Source organism: Aquarana catesbeiana, linkage group LG01 (assembly GCF_042186555.1).
Source record: "Aquarana catesbeiana isolate 2022-GZ linkage group LG01, ASM4218655v1, whole genome shotgun sequence".
Taxonomy (NCBI): domain Eukaryota; kingdom Metazoa; phylum Chordata; class Amphibia; order Anura; family Ranidae; genus Aquarana; species Aquarana catesbeiana.
In genome coordinates this window covers 916,069,543-916,086,985 of record NC_133324.1, presented here as the reverse complement: position 1 = coordinate 916,086,985, position 17,443 = coordinate 916,069,543, and the positions used below count along the sequence as shown (strand labels likewise).

The 17,443-nt window shown below is 43.8% G+C and overlaps 1 protein-coding gene across 3 annotated transcripts in view; it reads right to left on the bottom strand.

Moving 5' to 3' along the window:
- LOC141120431 (catenin alpha-2) overlaps window positions 1-17,443 on the bottom strand; it is an 863,441-nt gene that overhangs the window by 244,323 nt on the left and 601,675 nt on the right. For all 3 annotated transcript variants that reach the window (XM_073611011.1, XM_073611012.1, XM_073611013.1), the window contains 2 exons: window positions 14,765-14,946; window positions 8,147-8,252 (listed from right to left, as the gene is read on the bottom strand). In XM_073611011.1, the coding sequence (XP_073467112.1) occupies window positions 8,147-8,252; window positions 14,765-14,946 (288 nt within the window). The remainder of the gene's footprint in view (window positions 1-8,146; window positions 8,253-14,764; window positions 14,947-17,443) is intronic.

Sequence of the window (17,443 nt, the reverse complement as noted above, 5' to 3'; positions counted from 1 at the left end):
GGGGTCCGATCGGACCCCCCGCCCGCGGGAAGGCAATCACGTACCAGGTACGTGATTTTGCCTGCCCGTGCCGCTCTGTTCACGTATATATGCGTGAGGCGGTCGGCAAGTGGTTAATCGTGCCCATGAAACCTATAGCAAAAACATTCTTCCAGATGAAATGATTGAACACCCTCAAAGATAGGCAGCCTCGAAGTCCTGCAGAGATTCCACATCCCAAAAAGACTTAATCAGTGACATCGGCATCAGGAGCTTCATAGCTGTTAATCCAGGAATGATTTCTTTTTATAAAAGTCAAACGGTCCACGGAGTCCATGGGCAGACATGTTCTGTGATCAGTAACGAATGCCCGTTCTGAAAGCACGCTGGATGCAGGCAACTCAACAATTCAATAGCATACTGGGAAAGTTCTGGCCAGTGTTCTATTCTTATGACCCAGTAAGTCAGTGGATTGTCAGCTGGAAAGCTCTCCATCTCTGTTTTGACCCCGAGGTAATCGTCCAACATGTGATGCAGACGCTGCACTGGGATGTGGAAACTGACAGCCCTGGGCGACGAGGACTAAAAAAATTCCAAAATGCCTCACTTAGGTGCACTCCAACACTCCTCTCCTGACCAACAGAAGGCTCAAAACTACGTTTCCATGACACTGTAATCTACTGGAGGAAAAACATTCAATAAAATCCTCTTTAATGTGTCCTCAAGAGATTTTATCTTCTGCACTCCCTGTGGGGACGGGATGAGTTTTGAGACCTTCCCCTTATAACGGTGGTCAAGGAGGGTTGCCGACCAGTAATAATCGTTCTCCTTTATGCCACATATTCTTGGGTCCTTTTCACAGGCTTTGAAGCATGAGGTTGCCCATGCGCCTCGAATTTGCTGAGGCTTGCGAAGCAGACTCCTCGGGATCACTCAGGATGACAGCATCTGAAATTTCCTCCTCCCAGCCACTTACTACTCCCACTGATGCATGCACTGTCATGGCTCACCATCCTTGTGGCCTCCTCAAATGGTGACAATACAGTGCATGCATCCTTAATGCTCAGCCATTGGTGTGGGGACAAAAAGCCAAGGCGGACTGAGCCTATCGTTGTGCCGTATTTGCACAAGTACTCGTTGATGGTCCTCTGCTGCATGTATAGCCGCTGCAGCATTGACAAAGTTGAGTTCCACCTGGTGGGCATGTCACAAATCAGGTGGTTTATGGGCAGGTGGATTTCCCACTGAATTTCAGCCAACCGAGCACTGGCTGTGTATGACCACTTGAAATGGCTACAGACTCTTCTGGCCAGCTTTAGCACATCTTGCAACCCTGGGTACATATTTAGGAAACGCTGCACCACCAAATTGAGGACATGTGCCAGGCATGGCACATGTGTCAACTTTCCCTGTCTAAGGGCGGACAGGAGGTTTTAGCCATTATCGCACACCATCATTTCTGGCGTGGTGTGAACCACCTCTGGGCCTGTCCCTGCAGAGCTGCAAGAATCTCTACTCCGGTTTGGTTCCTGTCCCCTAAACACACCAGCTGAAGCACTGCATGGCACCTTTTAGCCTGATTTTGGGAATAGCCTTTTGAATTCTTAGGGGTACCTGATGTTCATAGGACAATTCTGCAGAGGAGGGCATGGAGGTGGCGGAGGAGGAGGGGGTAGAGTTCACAGGTCTGGCATCATCACCACTAGGGATGAGCTTCCGATGAACATCGGCTGTTCGCCAGTTCGCCGAACAGCGAATAATTTGGGGTGTTCGCGGCAAATTCGAATGCCGCGGAACACTCTTTAAAAGTCTATGGGAGAAATCAAAAGTGCTAATTTTAAAGGCTTATATGCATGGTATTGTCATAAAAAGTGTTTGGGGACCTGGGTCCTGCCCCAGGGGACATGGATCAATGCAAAAAAAAGTTTAAAAAACGGCCGTTTTTTTCAGGAGCAGTGATTTTAATAATGCTTAAAGTCAAACAATAAATAAATAAATAAATAAATAAATTTCGTACCTGGGGGGTGTCTATAGTATGCCTGTAAAGGGGCGCATGCTTCCCGTGTTTAGAACAGTCTGACAGCAAAATGACATTTCAAAGGAAAAAAGTCATTTAAGACTACTCGCGGCTATTAATGAATTGCCCGTCCGACAATACACATAAAAGTTCATTGATAAAAACGGCATGGGAATTCCCCACAGGGGAATCCTGAACCAAAATTAAAAAAAAAAAAATGACGTGAGGGTCCCCCTAAATTCCATACCAGGTCCTTCAGGTCTGGTATGGATATTAAGGGGAACCCCAGCCAAAATTTTTTTAAAAATGGCGTGGGGTCCCCCTCAAAATCTATACCAGACCCTTCAGGTCTGGTATGGATTTTAAGGAGAACCCCGCGCTAAAATTAAAAAAAAAAAACGGAGTGGGGTCCCCCCAAAAATCCATACCAGACCCTTATCCGAGCACGTAACCTTGCAGGCCACAGAAAAAGAGGGGGGACGAGAGAGCCCCCCCCCCTCCTGAACCGTACCAGGCCACATGCCCTCAACATTGGGAGGGTGCTTTGGGGTAGCCCCCAAAACACCTTGTCCCCATGTTGATGGGGACAAGGGCCTCATTCCCACAACCCTTGGCTGGTGGTTGTGGGGGTCTGCGGGTGGGGGGCTTATCGGAATCTGGAAGCCCCCTTTAACAAGGGGATCCCCAGATCCTGGCCCTCCCCCCTGTGTGAAATGGTAAGAGGGTATAAAAGTACCCCTACCATTTCACAAAAAAACTGTCAAAAATGTTAAAAATGACAAGAGACAGTTTTTGACAATTCCTTTATTTAAATGCTTCTTCTTTCTTCTATCTTCTTTCTTCTATCTTCCTTCGGTTTCTTACTCCATCTTCTTCTTCTGGTTCTTCCTCCAGTGTTCTCGTCCGGCATCTTCAGCTGCGGCGTCAGCGTCTTCTTCCCTTCTTCTCCTCGGGCCACTCCGCATCCATGATGGCATGGAGGGAGGCTCCCGCTGTGTGACGCTTCTCTCTTCATCTTTTTCTCTTCATCTTCTTCTCTTCATCTTCTTCTCTTCATCTTCTTTTCGGCCCGCTCCGCATTCATGATGGCATGGAGGGAGGCTCCCGCTGTGTGATGCTTCTCCTCCTCTGACGGTTCTTAAATAATGGAGGGGCGGAGCCACCTGGTGACCCCGCCCCCCTCTGACGCATGGGAACTTCCCTGTGGCATTCCCCGTGTGATGTCAGAAGGGGTGGGGTTATGTAACGGGTGACCCCGCCCCCTCTGACGTCACGGGGAATGCCACAGGGAAGTCCCGTCAAGTCCCCGTGCATCAGAGGGGGGCGGGGTCACAGGATGGCCCCCCCATTATTTAAGAACCGTCAGAAGAGGAGAAGCGTCACACAGCGGGAGCCTCCCTCCATGTCATCATGGATGTGGAGCGGCCCGAAAAGAAGATGAAAAGAAGATGAAGAGAAAAAGATGAAGAGAAAAAGATGAAGAGAGAAGCGTCACACAGCAGGAGCCTCCCTCCATGCCATCATGGATGCGGAGCGGCCCGAGGAGAAGAAGGGAAGAAGACGCCAACGCCGCAGAGGAAGATGCCGGATGAGAACACCGGAGGAAGAACCAGAAGAACCAGAAGAACCAGGAGAAGAAGAAGATGGAGGAAGATAGAAGAAAGAAGAAAGAAGATAGAAGAAAGAAGAAGCATTTAAATAAAGTAATTGTCAAAAACTGTCTCTTGTCTCATTTTTAACATTTTTGACAGTTTTTTTGTAAAAAGGTAGGGGTACTTTTGTACCCCCTTACCATTTCACACTGGGGGGAGGGCCGGGATCTGGGGGTCCCCTTGTTAAAGGGGGCTTCCAGATTCCGATAAGCCCCCCGCTCGCAGACCCCCACAACCCCCCTTGTCCTCATCAACATGGGGACAAGGTGTTTTGGGGGACTACCCCAAAGCACCCTCCCAATGTTGAGGGCATGTGGCCTGGTACGGTTCAGGAGGGGGGGCGCTCTCTCATCCCCCCTCTTTTCCTGCGGGCTGCCAGGTTGCGTGCTCGGATAAGGGTCTGGTATGGATTTTTAGGGGGACCCCACGCCATTTTTTTTTAAATTTTGGCGCGGGGTTCCCCTAAAAATCCATACCAGACCAGAAGGGTCTCCTCTGCATGCTGTGGCTGAATAGCACGGGCAAACTCACTAAACAGAGGAAATGATGCCCTGCCCGAGGGCTGGCCACCACGTCCACCTTTGCCTGTGGACACATTTGTTGCTGGCCCCCTTACAGTGCCAAGGGAACGTCTGCCTCTCCTTGTTGTCCTCCCAGACATATAAGCAAATGTAAAGAAGAAGTTGAAATCTGACCATAGATGCACTTTAATCAATGTAAAGAGGTGTTTGGTGCACTTTAATTTGAGTACTCACAGTACACAGACACCCTCCATGGATACACTATAATATACTGCAATATAATGCGCCAAATATACAGTAACGCACAGAACTAAATGGCCTTAAACTGGCAGTAACGCACACAAAACTATATGGCGTTAAACTGGCAGTAACGCACACAGAACTATATGATGTTAAACTGGCAGTAACGCACACAAAACTATATGGTGTTGAACTGGCAGTAACGCACACAAAACTATATGGGGTTAAACTGGCAGTAATGCACAAAACTATATGGCGTTAAACTCGCAGTACCGCACACAGAACTATATGGTGTTAAACTGACAGTAACGCACACAGAAGTAAATGGCATTAAACTGGCAGTAACGCAATCAAATAGACAGAGTTCAACCGTCACTACACTGACGCTATCTGAACTGTCCCTACTCTAGCTATACACTAATGTAAAGATTACTGACATGGTCTCACTACACTACAGTGAAACTATCTTAGCTGTTCCTACTCTAGCTGCACACTATGCATAGCTGAATGATGCTCCTCCTCACTACAATCATACTATCCCTAGACTGATACTAAACTAATATTCTATACTGACAATGGAAGCAAAATAGCACAGTGTACTGTTATCATTGAAAGTGAAAGTAAAAAAAAAATCCACAAATTTGATTTGTCCCCAAAACACTAATAGAGAGAAAATCTTCCAATGGGGACTCGATTTCTGGTGACCTGGGGGTCCCCAGAGAATTCTCTTATTTGCAGGGATTTCCTATCACTTCCTGTTTGGCTTTGACACAGGAAGTGAAGGTAAATCTCCCCAATGGGACACAGATGGCAAAAAAATTTTTTACAGGGGTTATAACCCGCCCTTCCTCTATCCAAATAAAAAAGTTTTGCCTGTAGTTCTACTTTAATGTTGATTGAGAGGGTTTAGATCTGCTTTAAATAGGAAATGACTTTCAATTGGGTAAATATGAAATAATAGCCAGTATATTGATATTTCATATATACAACACCACTTGCCACCCACATGTGGTAAGGCTCAAACCATAACACATGTATTCCTCTGCTCCAGCAAACAGCTCTGCTTTGAAAAAAACAGGAGAGATAAGACAATACACGCAGTTGAAAATATCAGAGGAGGAAAAAACATCCTACAGTACCTTTTTATTAGCAAAAGATGGGTTTGAATAAGCCAGGCTGCCAACAGTGGTCAGAGTAGCAGTGGTTGTGACCACATGTGCTCTAGTTCTGAGGCACCTCCCGTGCTTCCAGGGAGAATATTCTGGTAGAGGGGCAGGGCCTGGAACTGGAGTGGCAGGCAGCTCATGTGGGAGCCCTGACCAATCCCCATCTGATATTGGCAGGGGGCAGGCCTCCTATATAAGCTGAGGTAACATGCCACTGGGGAGAAATGTTGGCTGAATGAAGTGAGGAATGGAATACTAGGCAGCAGCAGGAGGGCACCCCCATCTGGGGGGGTGTACCGATCGCAGGAGGAGGCGCAGGGAGAGCTGTGAGGGAACTTTGCCTCTACATGGTCATTGGCAATGTCTTTATCATTACACTGTCCTGGAGCAGAGGGGCAGGTGGAACTGTCGTAACGTATGGTCCGGTCAAGTTCCTCATCAAGGACTCAGGGCAGTGGAAGGTCGGTGAGTGTTACAACAGTGGAGGGCTGGAGGTGCCAGGAAGTCTGTGAGGGAACTTTGCTTCTATACGGTTATTAGCAAAGTCTTCATCATTCACACGGTGAATGATGAGGAGTCCTGGATCAGAGGAGAGACTGTGGGGATCTGTGTCAAATTGATGTGGCCAGAGGGCACAGAATTTACAAGCTGGTCTAGCTGGGAACAGTAGTCCACCATCCAAAAGAATGCTTTTAAACTAATAGGCCTCTGGGGAGAGGTGCTGCAGGCCTCAGTAGTAGCAGCGAGAAACCAGAGCCAGCTTAACCACTTGACATCTGCGCTATGGCCACAGAATGATGGCCATAGCGCGGACCTGAATTCCCGGGAGGCCGACATATGACGGCCTCCCCTGTGCACACGCCCTACAGGGCGCGCGCTGTGATCACCGAGTCACTGAGACTCGGGTGATCACCGATCCAAGTAAGGGGCCGGTCCCAGCCCCTTACCATGTGATCAGCTGTCAGCCAATGACAGCTGATCACATGATGTAAACAAAAGATCGGTAATCAGCTTTTTTTTCTACTCACGCTGACAGCGTGAGTAGAAAAAAAAAGCTGATCACAGGTTTGGATGCGAGGGACATGGGTCCTGAAGTGGAAGAGGCACATCTGCCTCATCTGTGCCCACATAACAGTGCCACCTAACAATGCCCACAGTGCCACCTATCAGTGCCCACAGTGCCACCTATCAGTGCCCACAAGTGCCACCTATCAATGCCCACAAGTGCCACCTATCAGTGCCCGCAAGTGGCAGCTATCAATGCCCACCAGTAGTGCCAATCATTGCCACCTAGCAGTGCTGCCTATCACTGTAACTGATAGTGCCCATTATTGCCACCTATCAGTGCCCATCACTGCCACCCATCTGTGCCCATCACTGCCGCCTATCGGTGCCCATCAGTGCTGCCTCATCAGCGTACATCAATGAAGGAGAAAAATTACCTGTTTTAAATTTTTTATAACAAAATATACATTTTTTTTTTTTTTTTTTAATAAATTCATTTTTTTTAACATTTTTTTAACAAAAAATAAAAACCGCAGAGGTGATTAAATACCACCAAAAGAAAGCTCTATTTGTGGGGAAAAAATGATAAAAATTTCATTTGGGTACAGTGTAGCATGACCGCGCAATTGTCATTCAAAGTGCATCAGCGCTGAGAGCTGAAAATTGGTCTGGATAGAAGGTGGGTTTAAGTGCCCAGTAAGCAAGTGATTAAGGACTGATTCAGAGTGGGTCCTTCTTGCTCATAGAAGAAGATGTGTCATTTTACTTCAGGATTAATACGTTTGTGCAGGAGCAAAAGAAGTTCTGGGACCATCACTCTTACACGGTCAAGAGTGATGTCCTCACCCTTTACACGGTAATGGATGGGGAATTCTTGGAAGGAATAGTCTGCGGGAGTTAAGCAGAGGAGGAGCAACAGTCTGCATGAGGAGAATTATACTCATTACAGATGCACATCATCTCTTCTGGCTCTAACTTTGTGCTAGTGAATGTAATCTTTAGAATATGATGGCAATTAAACGATTCTTTGGGCATCCCATATACCCTTTTCCCACCAAGTTGTACCCCCCCAATAAAACAAAAAAAAAAAAAAAAAAAGCAAAAGACTGTTCATTGACTCGGCAAGTGATGTAAGAAGTCTGGCAGTGGGGTGAATTGGTGGATTGTCCGTTACAAGTGGCAACTACACCACTACGCATAAATATTAAAAAATATATAAAAAATAAAACAAAGTATCATATAAATATATTTATTATAATATATATATGAATACTGTTACATGTTTTAATGTTATATTATAATAAAGAAAATATATAAAACATCAGTTTATAAACTTTCAAAAATAAATAAATAAATAAAAGAAAAATTTAATTTAATTAAATTAATAAATTAAACTGAAATATTAAAAATTGCCAGTGCAACCAAATCTTTAGCCTCCAACGGTCAAAATCCAGTTGAGGTTGGAATCTGATTGGTTGAAATGTCGTACAAGCCAGACAATTCTTTTTTCAGACTTTTTTTTTTTTTAACTAAGCAGCGTTTGCTCACTTGCCCCCCGCGTCTCACCTGATCAGCAACGGCACGTGCCAACTTGTCCATCCTGGAGCCGGCTTCGGCAATCTTCTTGGCAGCGTTAATCACATCGGATGTGTTCTTTAGTGGACCTTTCCCTCTGCAAAAAGAAAACAGTCTAATTGCAATTCAGGACTAAAATAAGCACCTGATCCGAACTACCTTATTCATCGATCGCCCCTTCTCACCGTTGTATAAATGATTGGTAATTTACTGTGAGTTCACCTCTTAATGGCACGCTGGAGAAAGGAGGAAACCTGCCAGCTTCCGCTCTTATCTGAATTTCCTCACCGGCAATTTACTTTGATGGCTTGTTCCAGCTCATGAATTATATTTAATAGTATGTACATTTTTAAGTGCTCATTAAGGAGACGGGCCTGCTGAATACAAAAGTTGGAGAGGACCGAGTCACTTTTAGAGACTGCTTGGTCCAGTGAGCGCAAAGGCGTGTTGGCAAATGTCCTCTCCATCACCGGCCTACATCCAATCAGGATTTGTGCAATATGTGCATCTATCCATCAATCAATTTCGCCATGTCGTAAAATGCTTATACCTGTTTGCCTCCATTGCTCAATGAGCCGTTTTAATGGAAATGGCTGTTTGAAGAGGAATTTTGGCCTTGTAGGGTACATCTTATTAATGAGGAACAAAACTAGTGCTTTAAACTGAAGGGAACCTACATTTTTTTTTATATAGAAATATACAGTATGTGAGATAAATCCATTTATTTTATGCATCAATGTCCTATTAAAGTGGATGTCCAGTCAGACTACCGTATATCAGTTTTGGAAGGTCAAATTTTTGATGCTCTGGGGCTCTGTTAAAGTATAACTAAAGGTAAAACTTTTTTTTTGGGTAGAGTTTTGGGTAGAGTGCAGGAGGATTAGAACACTTGGCAGTTTTTATTGCTGTCTCTGTCCCTGTTCCTTGTCTCTATATGTCCCAAATGGTTTGATTGTCCCCAGAAAAGTAATAAAGGGGAAATCTTCCAATGGAGACACTTGTTCTATTGACCTGGGGGGTCTCCAAGATATTCTCTTAATTTGCAGGGGTTTCCTCACACTGGCTATGGCTTTTGGCTATGGGACAGGAAGTGAAGGTAAATCTCTCCAATGGGACAAAGCGGGCAAAAATACACCTTACAGGGGTTATAACTCCAAAATGAAAAAAAATGTGCCTATAGTTCTACTTTAAGTAAGCATTGTACCTTGTAGAGCAAGGCATTAGAAGGCGTCTGTTCCCAGTCTTGGAATTAAAGATGAATCCAGCATTATGTAATCCTTCCTACTTTCTTGCATGCTTTCCAAGCGACACATTTGAAAAAAAAAAAAGTGTGTCGCTATTCCCCTGCTCCTTTGACAGACAGACTAGTTTTCCCTAGTGGCCCTAGTGCTAGTTTCAGCTTTGTGTAAAACCCTTTAGCCTAGGACTCTAGGATGCTCCACTTTTGGGGGGCGGTAAGCACACCACCTGATCCCCCTCATCCCACGTTCGGTCAGTCGAACAAGCGATCAGTCCCCCCACCCCCCCATCACTCGATCACTTGGCGAACAAACCCCCTCATCCCCCCTCTATCGCTCGCCCGTCCACCCACCAGCCCCGCACTTACTGTACACATCCAGGTTACGGTCAGCTTTGAGAGCTTCCCCCTGCATCTCCTCCTCAGGGGCTTCCCCCCTGCTTCTGCTCCTGGCCAATATGGTCGCTTCTCCTCTCAGCCAATCACGTCTTACAACCCCCTTCCTGATTGGCCAGGAGGAGAAGCAGGAAGTCAATAGGGAATATTCATTTGCTATTGTCACACAACTGGGTGGGCTCGGGGCGCAGTGCACTGCGCCCCAAGCCCACCCTTTTTTAAGCCAATTAGAGCCTCAGGCTCTAATCATGTGCTTCAAAAAAAAAAGAATCCCATTGAAATCCATGCGTCCGGCACCCTGCATGTAGATTAGGGACCAGGCACATGGATTAGGGGCGTCTCTGCCCCCCAATGGAGCGGCTACTACTGCATACAAGACAGACCCACCAGGCAGAAGCGCCCTATTTCTTGTTCAAAAGTTTAGATTTGACTGCCCTTTCAGCTCTAGTGACAAAGATTACCAGAGACAAGCAATAAAAACCTGATAAGGGTTCTAACGTATCCTACTTCATTTAATACGGAAAAATTTAGCATTTAGATACAGAGAAAGGTACAAGACGACAGCTTACGCTTATTGTAAAATATGAAATGGCTTTTTTTTTTACTGCTTTTATTTCGTTCTAATATCCTGTGTGCTCTGCTAGGAATTCATGCACTAAGAGCTTCAGAATGATGTCATGAGCCAGAGGGACAAACGGTTTGAAGAGACCTCGTTGATAGGTAAATAAGTAATAACAATGCTAATATATCTATTTGTTGATTGAAAAAGTATCCAAAGGCGTTCCTGTGCCAGGAATAACATAAGACCTTTCATAAACAAAGAAGCCTTTTACAGTAAGGGCAAGGTGTTTTAAATAAAGGCAGCAGATGCAGAATTAGAGATTGTCCCCAAGGGAGTGTGGTTAGTAAACGTGGTATGAGCAGATTTTTTTTAAATTATTTTTTCATTAAAGAGGATCTAGCATCAGATTTTTATTTTTTATTTTTGAAGTGCATGTAAATCCTAACAATACAGTAAGCTTCTCCTAATGACTCCCTTTTGGTGTTGCAATGGGACGCGGTCTTCGGATCTCCAGCCTCATCAGAAGATACCACCTCTGAAGAACACAGAGTTCTGCTGTGGTTTTAACATTTACTGTAATCTCTGGCAGCTCACACCACCAATTGCCCTTATCACTGACCCCTCCATGCCCAACCTCAGGTTCTAGCTGGGAGGACTGCTCCTGGCATTTGGAGATACAGCTGAAAACTCCTCATGGAGGCACCATTGACCAATATGCATGCAACCTCCCTCTCCTCTCCCTGGTGGTAGTAGTAGTAGAAGCAGAGGTTGTAGAAGTAGTGTTAGTGGTATTACTAGTAGTAGTGTAGGTAGTGGTAAAAGTAGAAGAAGCAAAGGTTGTAGAGGTGGTGTTAGTGGTAGTACTATTAGTATTTCAAGTGGTGGCAGTAGTAGTAGAACCATAGGTTGTAGAGGTGGAGCTAGTGGTAGTACTGTTAGTAATATAGATTTTGGTAGTAGTATTAGTAGTAGTAGAAGCAGAGGTTGTAGAAGTGGTGATAGTGATGGTATCAGTAGTAAAATAGGTGGTGGTGGTAGTACCCTGTTTCCCCGAAAATAAGACCTAGCGTGATTGTCGGTGATGGCTGCAATATAAGCCCTACCCCCCAAATAAACCCTAGTTAAAGTCCCTTTAGGTCTTATTTTCACGCTAGGTCTTATTTTCGGGGAAACAGGGTAGTAGTAGAAGCAGAGGTTGCAGAAGCGGTGGCAGTGGTAGTACTATTAGTAATATAGGTGGTAGTAGTAGTAGAAATAGAGATTGTAAAAGTAGTATTATGCTCCGGACACACAATCGGACTTTCCGCCAACAAAACCGTGGATTTTTTTTCTGAAGGATGTTGGCTCAAACTTGCATACACACGGTCACACAAATGTTGGCCCAAAATTCCGAACGTGGGAACGCGGTGATGTACAAGACGTACGACGAGCCGAGAAAAAGGAAGTTCAGTAGCCAGTGCGGCTCCTTCTGCTTGATTCCGAGCATGTGTGGAACTTTTGTGCGACAGACGTGTGTACACACGATCGGAATTTCTGACAACAAAGTGAAGTTGGCGGAAAACCTGAGAACCTGCTAGCAAACATTTGTGGCCAGAAATTCCGACAGCAAATGTTCAATGGAGCATACACAGTCGGACTTTCCGACAACAAGCTCACATCAAACATTTCCCGTCGGGAAGTCCGACCGTGTGTACGCGGCATTAGTGTTGTTACTAATAGTAGTATAGGTAGTGGTAGTAGTAGCAAAGGTTGTAGAAGTAGTGTTAGTGGTGTTACTAGTAGTAGTGTAGGTAGTGGTAAAAGATGAAGAAGCAAAGGTTGTAGAAGTGGGGTTAGTGGTAGTACTATTAGTAGTTTAAGTGGTGGCAGTAGTAGTAGAAGTAGAGGTTGTAGAGGTGGTACTAGTAGTAATACTATTAGTAATATAGATGGTGGTAGTAGTAGTAGAAGCAGAGGTTGTAGAAGTGGTGTTAGGTATGGTATGGTATGGTTAGGTATGGTATCAGTAGTAGAATAGGTGGTGGTAGTAGTAGTAGAAGCAGAGGTTTCAAAAGCAGTGCCAGTGGTAGTACTATTAGTAATATAGGTGGTAGTAGTAGTAGAAGTAGAAGTAGAGGTTGTAGAAGTACTGTAGTGTTAGCGGTGTTACTAATAGTAGTATAGGTAGTGGTAGTAGTAGCAGAAGCAGTGGTTGTAAAAGTGGTGTTAGTGATGGTATCAGTAGTAAAATAGGTGCTGGTAGTAGTAGTAGAAGCAGAGGTTGCAGAAGTGTTGCCAGTGGTAGTACTATTAGTAATATAAGTGGTAGTAGTAGAAATAGAGGTTGTAAAAGTAGTGTTAGCGGTGTTACTAATAGTAGTATAGGTAGTGGTAGTAGTAGCAGAAGCAGTGGTTATAGAAGAGGTGACATACAAGACGTACAAGACGTACGACGAGCCGAGAAAAAGGAAGTTCAATAGCCAGTGCGGCTACTTCTACTTGATTCCGAGCATGCGTGAACTTTTATGCGACAGACTTGTGTACACACAATCGGAATTACTGACAACAAAGTGAAGTTGGCAGTAAATCTGAGAACCTGCTAGCAAACATTTGTGACCAGAAATTCCGACAGCAAATGTTAAATGGAGCATACACACAGTCGGACTTTCCGACAACAAGCTCACATCGAACATTTCCCGTCGGAAAGTCCCACCATGTGTATGCGGCATTAGCGTTGTTACTAATAGTAGTATAGGTAGTGGTAGTAGTAGCAAAGGTTGTAGAAGTAGTGTTAGTGGTGTTACTAGTAGTAGTGTAGGTAGTGGTAAAAGAAGAAGAAGCAAAGGTTGTAGAAGCGGTGTTAGTGGTAGTACTATTAGTAGTTTAAATGGTGGCAGTAGTAGTAGAAGCAGAGGTTGTAGAGGTGGTACTAGTGGTAGTACTATTAGTAATATAGATGGTGGTGGTAGTAGTAGTAGTAGAAGCAGAGGTTGTAGAAGTGGTGTTAGGTATGGTATCAATAGTAGAATAGGTGGTGGTAGTAGAAGCAGAGGTTGCAGAAGCGGTGCCAGTGGTAGTACTATTAGTAATATAGGTGGTAGTAGTAGAGATAGAGGTTGTAAAAGTAGTGTTAGCATTGTTACTAATAGTAGTATAGGTAGTGGTAGTAGTAGTAGAAGCAGAGGTTGTAGAAGTAGTGTTAGTGGTGTTACTAGTAGTAGTGTGGGTAGTGGTAAAAGAAGAAGAAGCAAAGGTTGTAGAAGTGGTGTTAGTGATAGTACTATTAGTAGTTTAAATGGTGGCAGTAGTAGTAGAAGCAGAGGTTGTAGAGGCGGTACTAGTGGTAGTACTATTAGTAATATAGATGGTGGTTGTAGTAGTAGTAGAAGCAGAGGTTGTAGAAGTGGTGTTAGGTATGGTGTCAGCAGTAGAATAGGTGGTGGTAGTAGAAGCAGAGGTTGCAGAAGCGGTGCCAGTGGTAGTACTATTAGTAATATAGGTGGTAGTAGTAGAAATAAAGGTTGTAAAAGTAGTGTTAGCGTTGTTACTAATAGTAGTATAGGTAGTGGTAGTAGTAGTAGAAGCAGAGGTTGTAGAAGTAGTGTTAGTGGTGTTACTAGTAGTAGTGTGGGTAGTGGTAAAAGAAGAAGAAGCAAAGGTTGTAGAAGTGGTGTTAGTGGTAGTACTATTAGTAGTTTAAATGGTGGCAGTAGTAGTAGAAGCAGAGGTTGTAGAGGTGGTACTAGTGGTAGTACTATTAGTAATATAGATGGTGGTTGTAGTAGTAGTAGAAGCAGAGGTTGTAGAAGTGGTGTTAGGTATGGTGTCAGTAGTAGAATAGGTGGTGGTAGTAGAAGCAGAGGTCGCAGAAGTGGTGCCAGTGGTAGTACTATTAGTAATATAGGTGGTAGTAGTAGTAGAAGTAGAGGTTGTAGAAGTAGTGTTAGCTGTGTTACTAATATTAGTATAGGTCGTGATAGTAGTAGCAGAAGTAGAGGTTGTAGAAGTGGTGTTAGCTGTGTTACTAATATTAGTATAGGTAGTGATAGTAGTAGCAGAAGTAGAGGTTGTAGAAGTGGTGTTAGTGATGGTATCAGTAGTAGAATAGGTGGTAGTAGTAGTAGCAGAAGTAGAGGTTGTAGAAGTGGTGTTATGTATGGTATCAGTAGTAGAATAGGTGGTGGTAGTAGTAGTAGAAGTAGAGGTTGTAGAAGTGGTGTTAGTGTGGTGGAACTAGAGGGGTATAGGTGGTGGTAGCAAAAGCAGAAGGTGAGGAAGTGGCTTTGGTGGTATTTGGGGTAGAAGTGATGTGTTAGTAGCAATATATATGTGGTGTATTCAGGGTTAATTGTTTGTCACAGTAACCTGATGAAATACAGCCCTTCATACTACTCATGTTGTCTCTTCTTTTTTCTGTGAGCAGAGTGGTTCTTACCTGGTGAAATCCGTCATCTCCATCATGATCATACACATCTGTTTGGCCAATACGATGATGTCATTCCCACTGTCGTCCCACTTGGCTACTTCAGCATCTAGCTTGCTCTTCTCTTGGTGAAATATTTCCACCTGCTCTGCAATTTTGGCTTTCTCTTCTTGCGGGAGTTGGGCCATGATTGCCTGTTGGATCAAACAATGAAGGGTAACATTAGCTTGTAGAATGGTGACCACGCATCACCCAGTTGCAAATATGAATTTCAGGTTTAAAATGACAGCAATTCACCCGATAGTCTGTGTATACCTGGGCAATTGGAAAGAGATCCTGAATACTGTATAGATCAATCTCCAGGACACAAACATACTCATTTGTAATATGTGTCTGTGCAACCACTGCATCCCAATAAACATGAATAAAATACCTACGCATCCTATGCTGCCAAAGATGGCCCTACACAAGGTACACCTATGTAAATGAGACCCAGGGGTCTATGGATAAGTTATGCAGTAGCATCACCCAATTGGTTGTGTTTACTTCTATCACACCAGTACAAACAAATGGCCAATGTCCCCACACCTATAATTGGCCTTTACAGCAAGGAGCACATGAAAGGGTGACGCATGTCAAACAAAACGAAAATTCCCAGCTCAACTAACCGACCAGCCTGCAACCAACCAAATTATCTTGTTTAACAGTATGCGTTAAAAACAGGGGTTAAGTCTGCACAAATTTGCATATACATGTGTATGCTGCAGAGCCACTTCACAGCACCTCAGTATTATCTGACTCTAACTCTAAATTTTGTGAGCCTCCATAGTAGAAGCACATGAATTACAACGGATAGGCAGAAGGCAGGTAAACCTGGAGGGAGCCCACCCCTCCTTAAAGGCACAAGAGTGCACTGGACACCCAGCACATAACACTATAGCAGCAAAGGCGTCCAGTGCAGAAAAGAACGGCATTCCTATTAATGAGGTCAAAAGGCTCTGCACACCCCGAATATGCATGAAATGGAAAGGTTTCCCCATGGGGTTTTATTGCCAGCAAAAATTCATGTGGAGAAATTTTTCTTATCTTTCTTAGAAAATATAAATTTTATTAAGTAAAAATACAAAAAGGACATAATGTATTAAAACATGAGCTCTAGACATGAAGCTAAAACATGTACATGGTAACACAGCCGTGAGTGCACATAGAGCAAACATAGCATGGTATAGAAAAAATAGTCATACTATGCACCCCAAAACTGACGCGTTTCGACCTTATAAGAAGAGGTCTTCTACTGGGGCAATACAAATGGAGAAATTTTAAAAAAGAATGCATTGTAACAGTGAGATCACTTGAAAAAAACAATACTATCAGAGACAATACATGTTGACACTTATACAGACAATTATTATAGTTAAGATATATTTACCACTAACGACTGAAGAAGAAAAGCCTCCTGATTACTGTGCCCAGAAGCTGTCAAAGGATCCAACTGGTGCGATGAGCACTCCTGCCCCATTGCGCGGAACAGAAGGGATGCACGTGAAGGAACCACCCCAAAGGACCATGAGAGGCCGCGTTAGTACCCAGCAACAAAGAAGGTGAGTACTAATGCGGTGGGTGTGTCTGTGTGTCTTGCATACACACAGACACAATTGTTGACCAACAATTACGAACGTAGTGATGTACTATGTGGTTTTACAGCTCTTTAGTGCCACCCTTTGGGCTCCTTCTGCTAATTTCGTGTTAGTAGAAGTTTGGTGAGTGTTGATTCGCGCTTTTCATTTTGCGCTTTTCAGTTCATTTCTGAATGGCCGTTCGTCAACCAGACATGTTGCGGAATCGGAGGAGATAACGTCTTATTTATTATTGGCCTTGGAGTTATTGCTTTGACGTTATTTTTTTGGTTGAATAATAATGATTTGATTTGTTATATTTTCTATATTTTTGGATGCATAGAATGCACTTTTTGGTTAAGTTCTATTGGAAGATAGCATGTCTAATTTTATTTGTTTTCTTTTTTTAATGCACATTAAAAAAATTGTGTAGAATAATACTTGGCTATGTGCTTTACTTCAAATGACAGTTTGGGAGTAGGCAGTTACATTTTAAAAAATACAATGTAAAAGTGACAAGGGACACCAGTATAGTTGTATCTTTGATCTTAAAAACTACGGGATAATGGTGTTGTGGTAAGTTGCCCAAAAAAAAAAAACAAAAAAGAAAACATAATAATATTATTCTTGATATCACTAGAAAAAAAAAGCCTTTGAAAATGTGTTTGCAATAACTCCATCAGTATCACCAGCAAAGCAGCTTCATTATTATCCCATTAAAGAAGAAGAGAATTGTGCGCTGCATTTTGAGATTTCATAATTTGCCGTGTCACGAATGTTAATTCTCCATTACGAACGCTAGTTTACAAGACCGACCGCTTTTGGCTCGTCCTTCCTTTCGAGCATGCGTGTTTCTACTTTGGATTTTTTGTCCGACGGACTTGTGTACACGCGCTCAGAAAATCCAACACACGTTTGTCCTCTGAAAATTTGAAAACCTGCTATCCAACATTGCAGAAAGTCCAACAACAATTGTCCGATGGAGCATACACACGGTCGGATTGACCGCCAACAGCCTGTCATCAAACATTTCCCAACGGAAAGTCCGATCGTGTGTACGGGGCTTTAGAGTTAG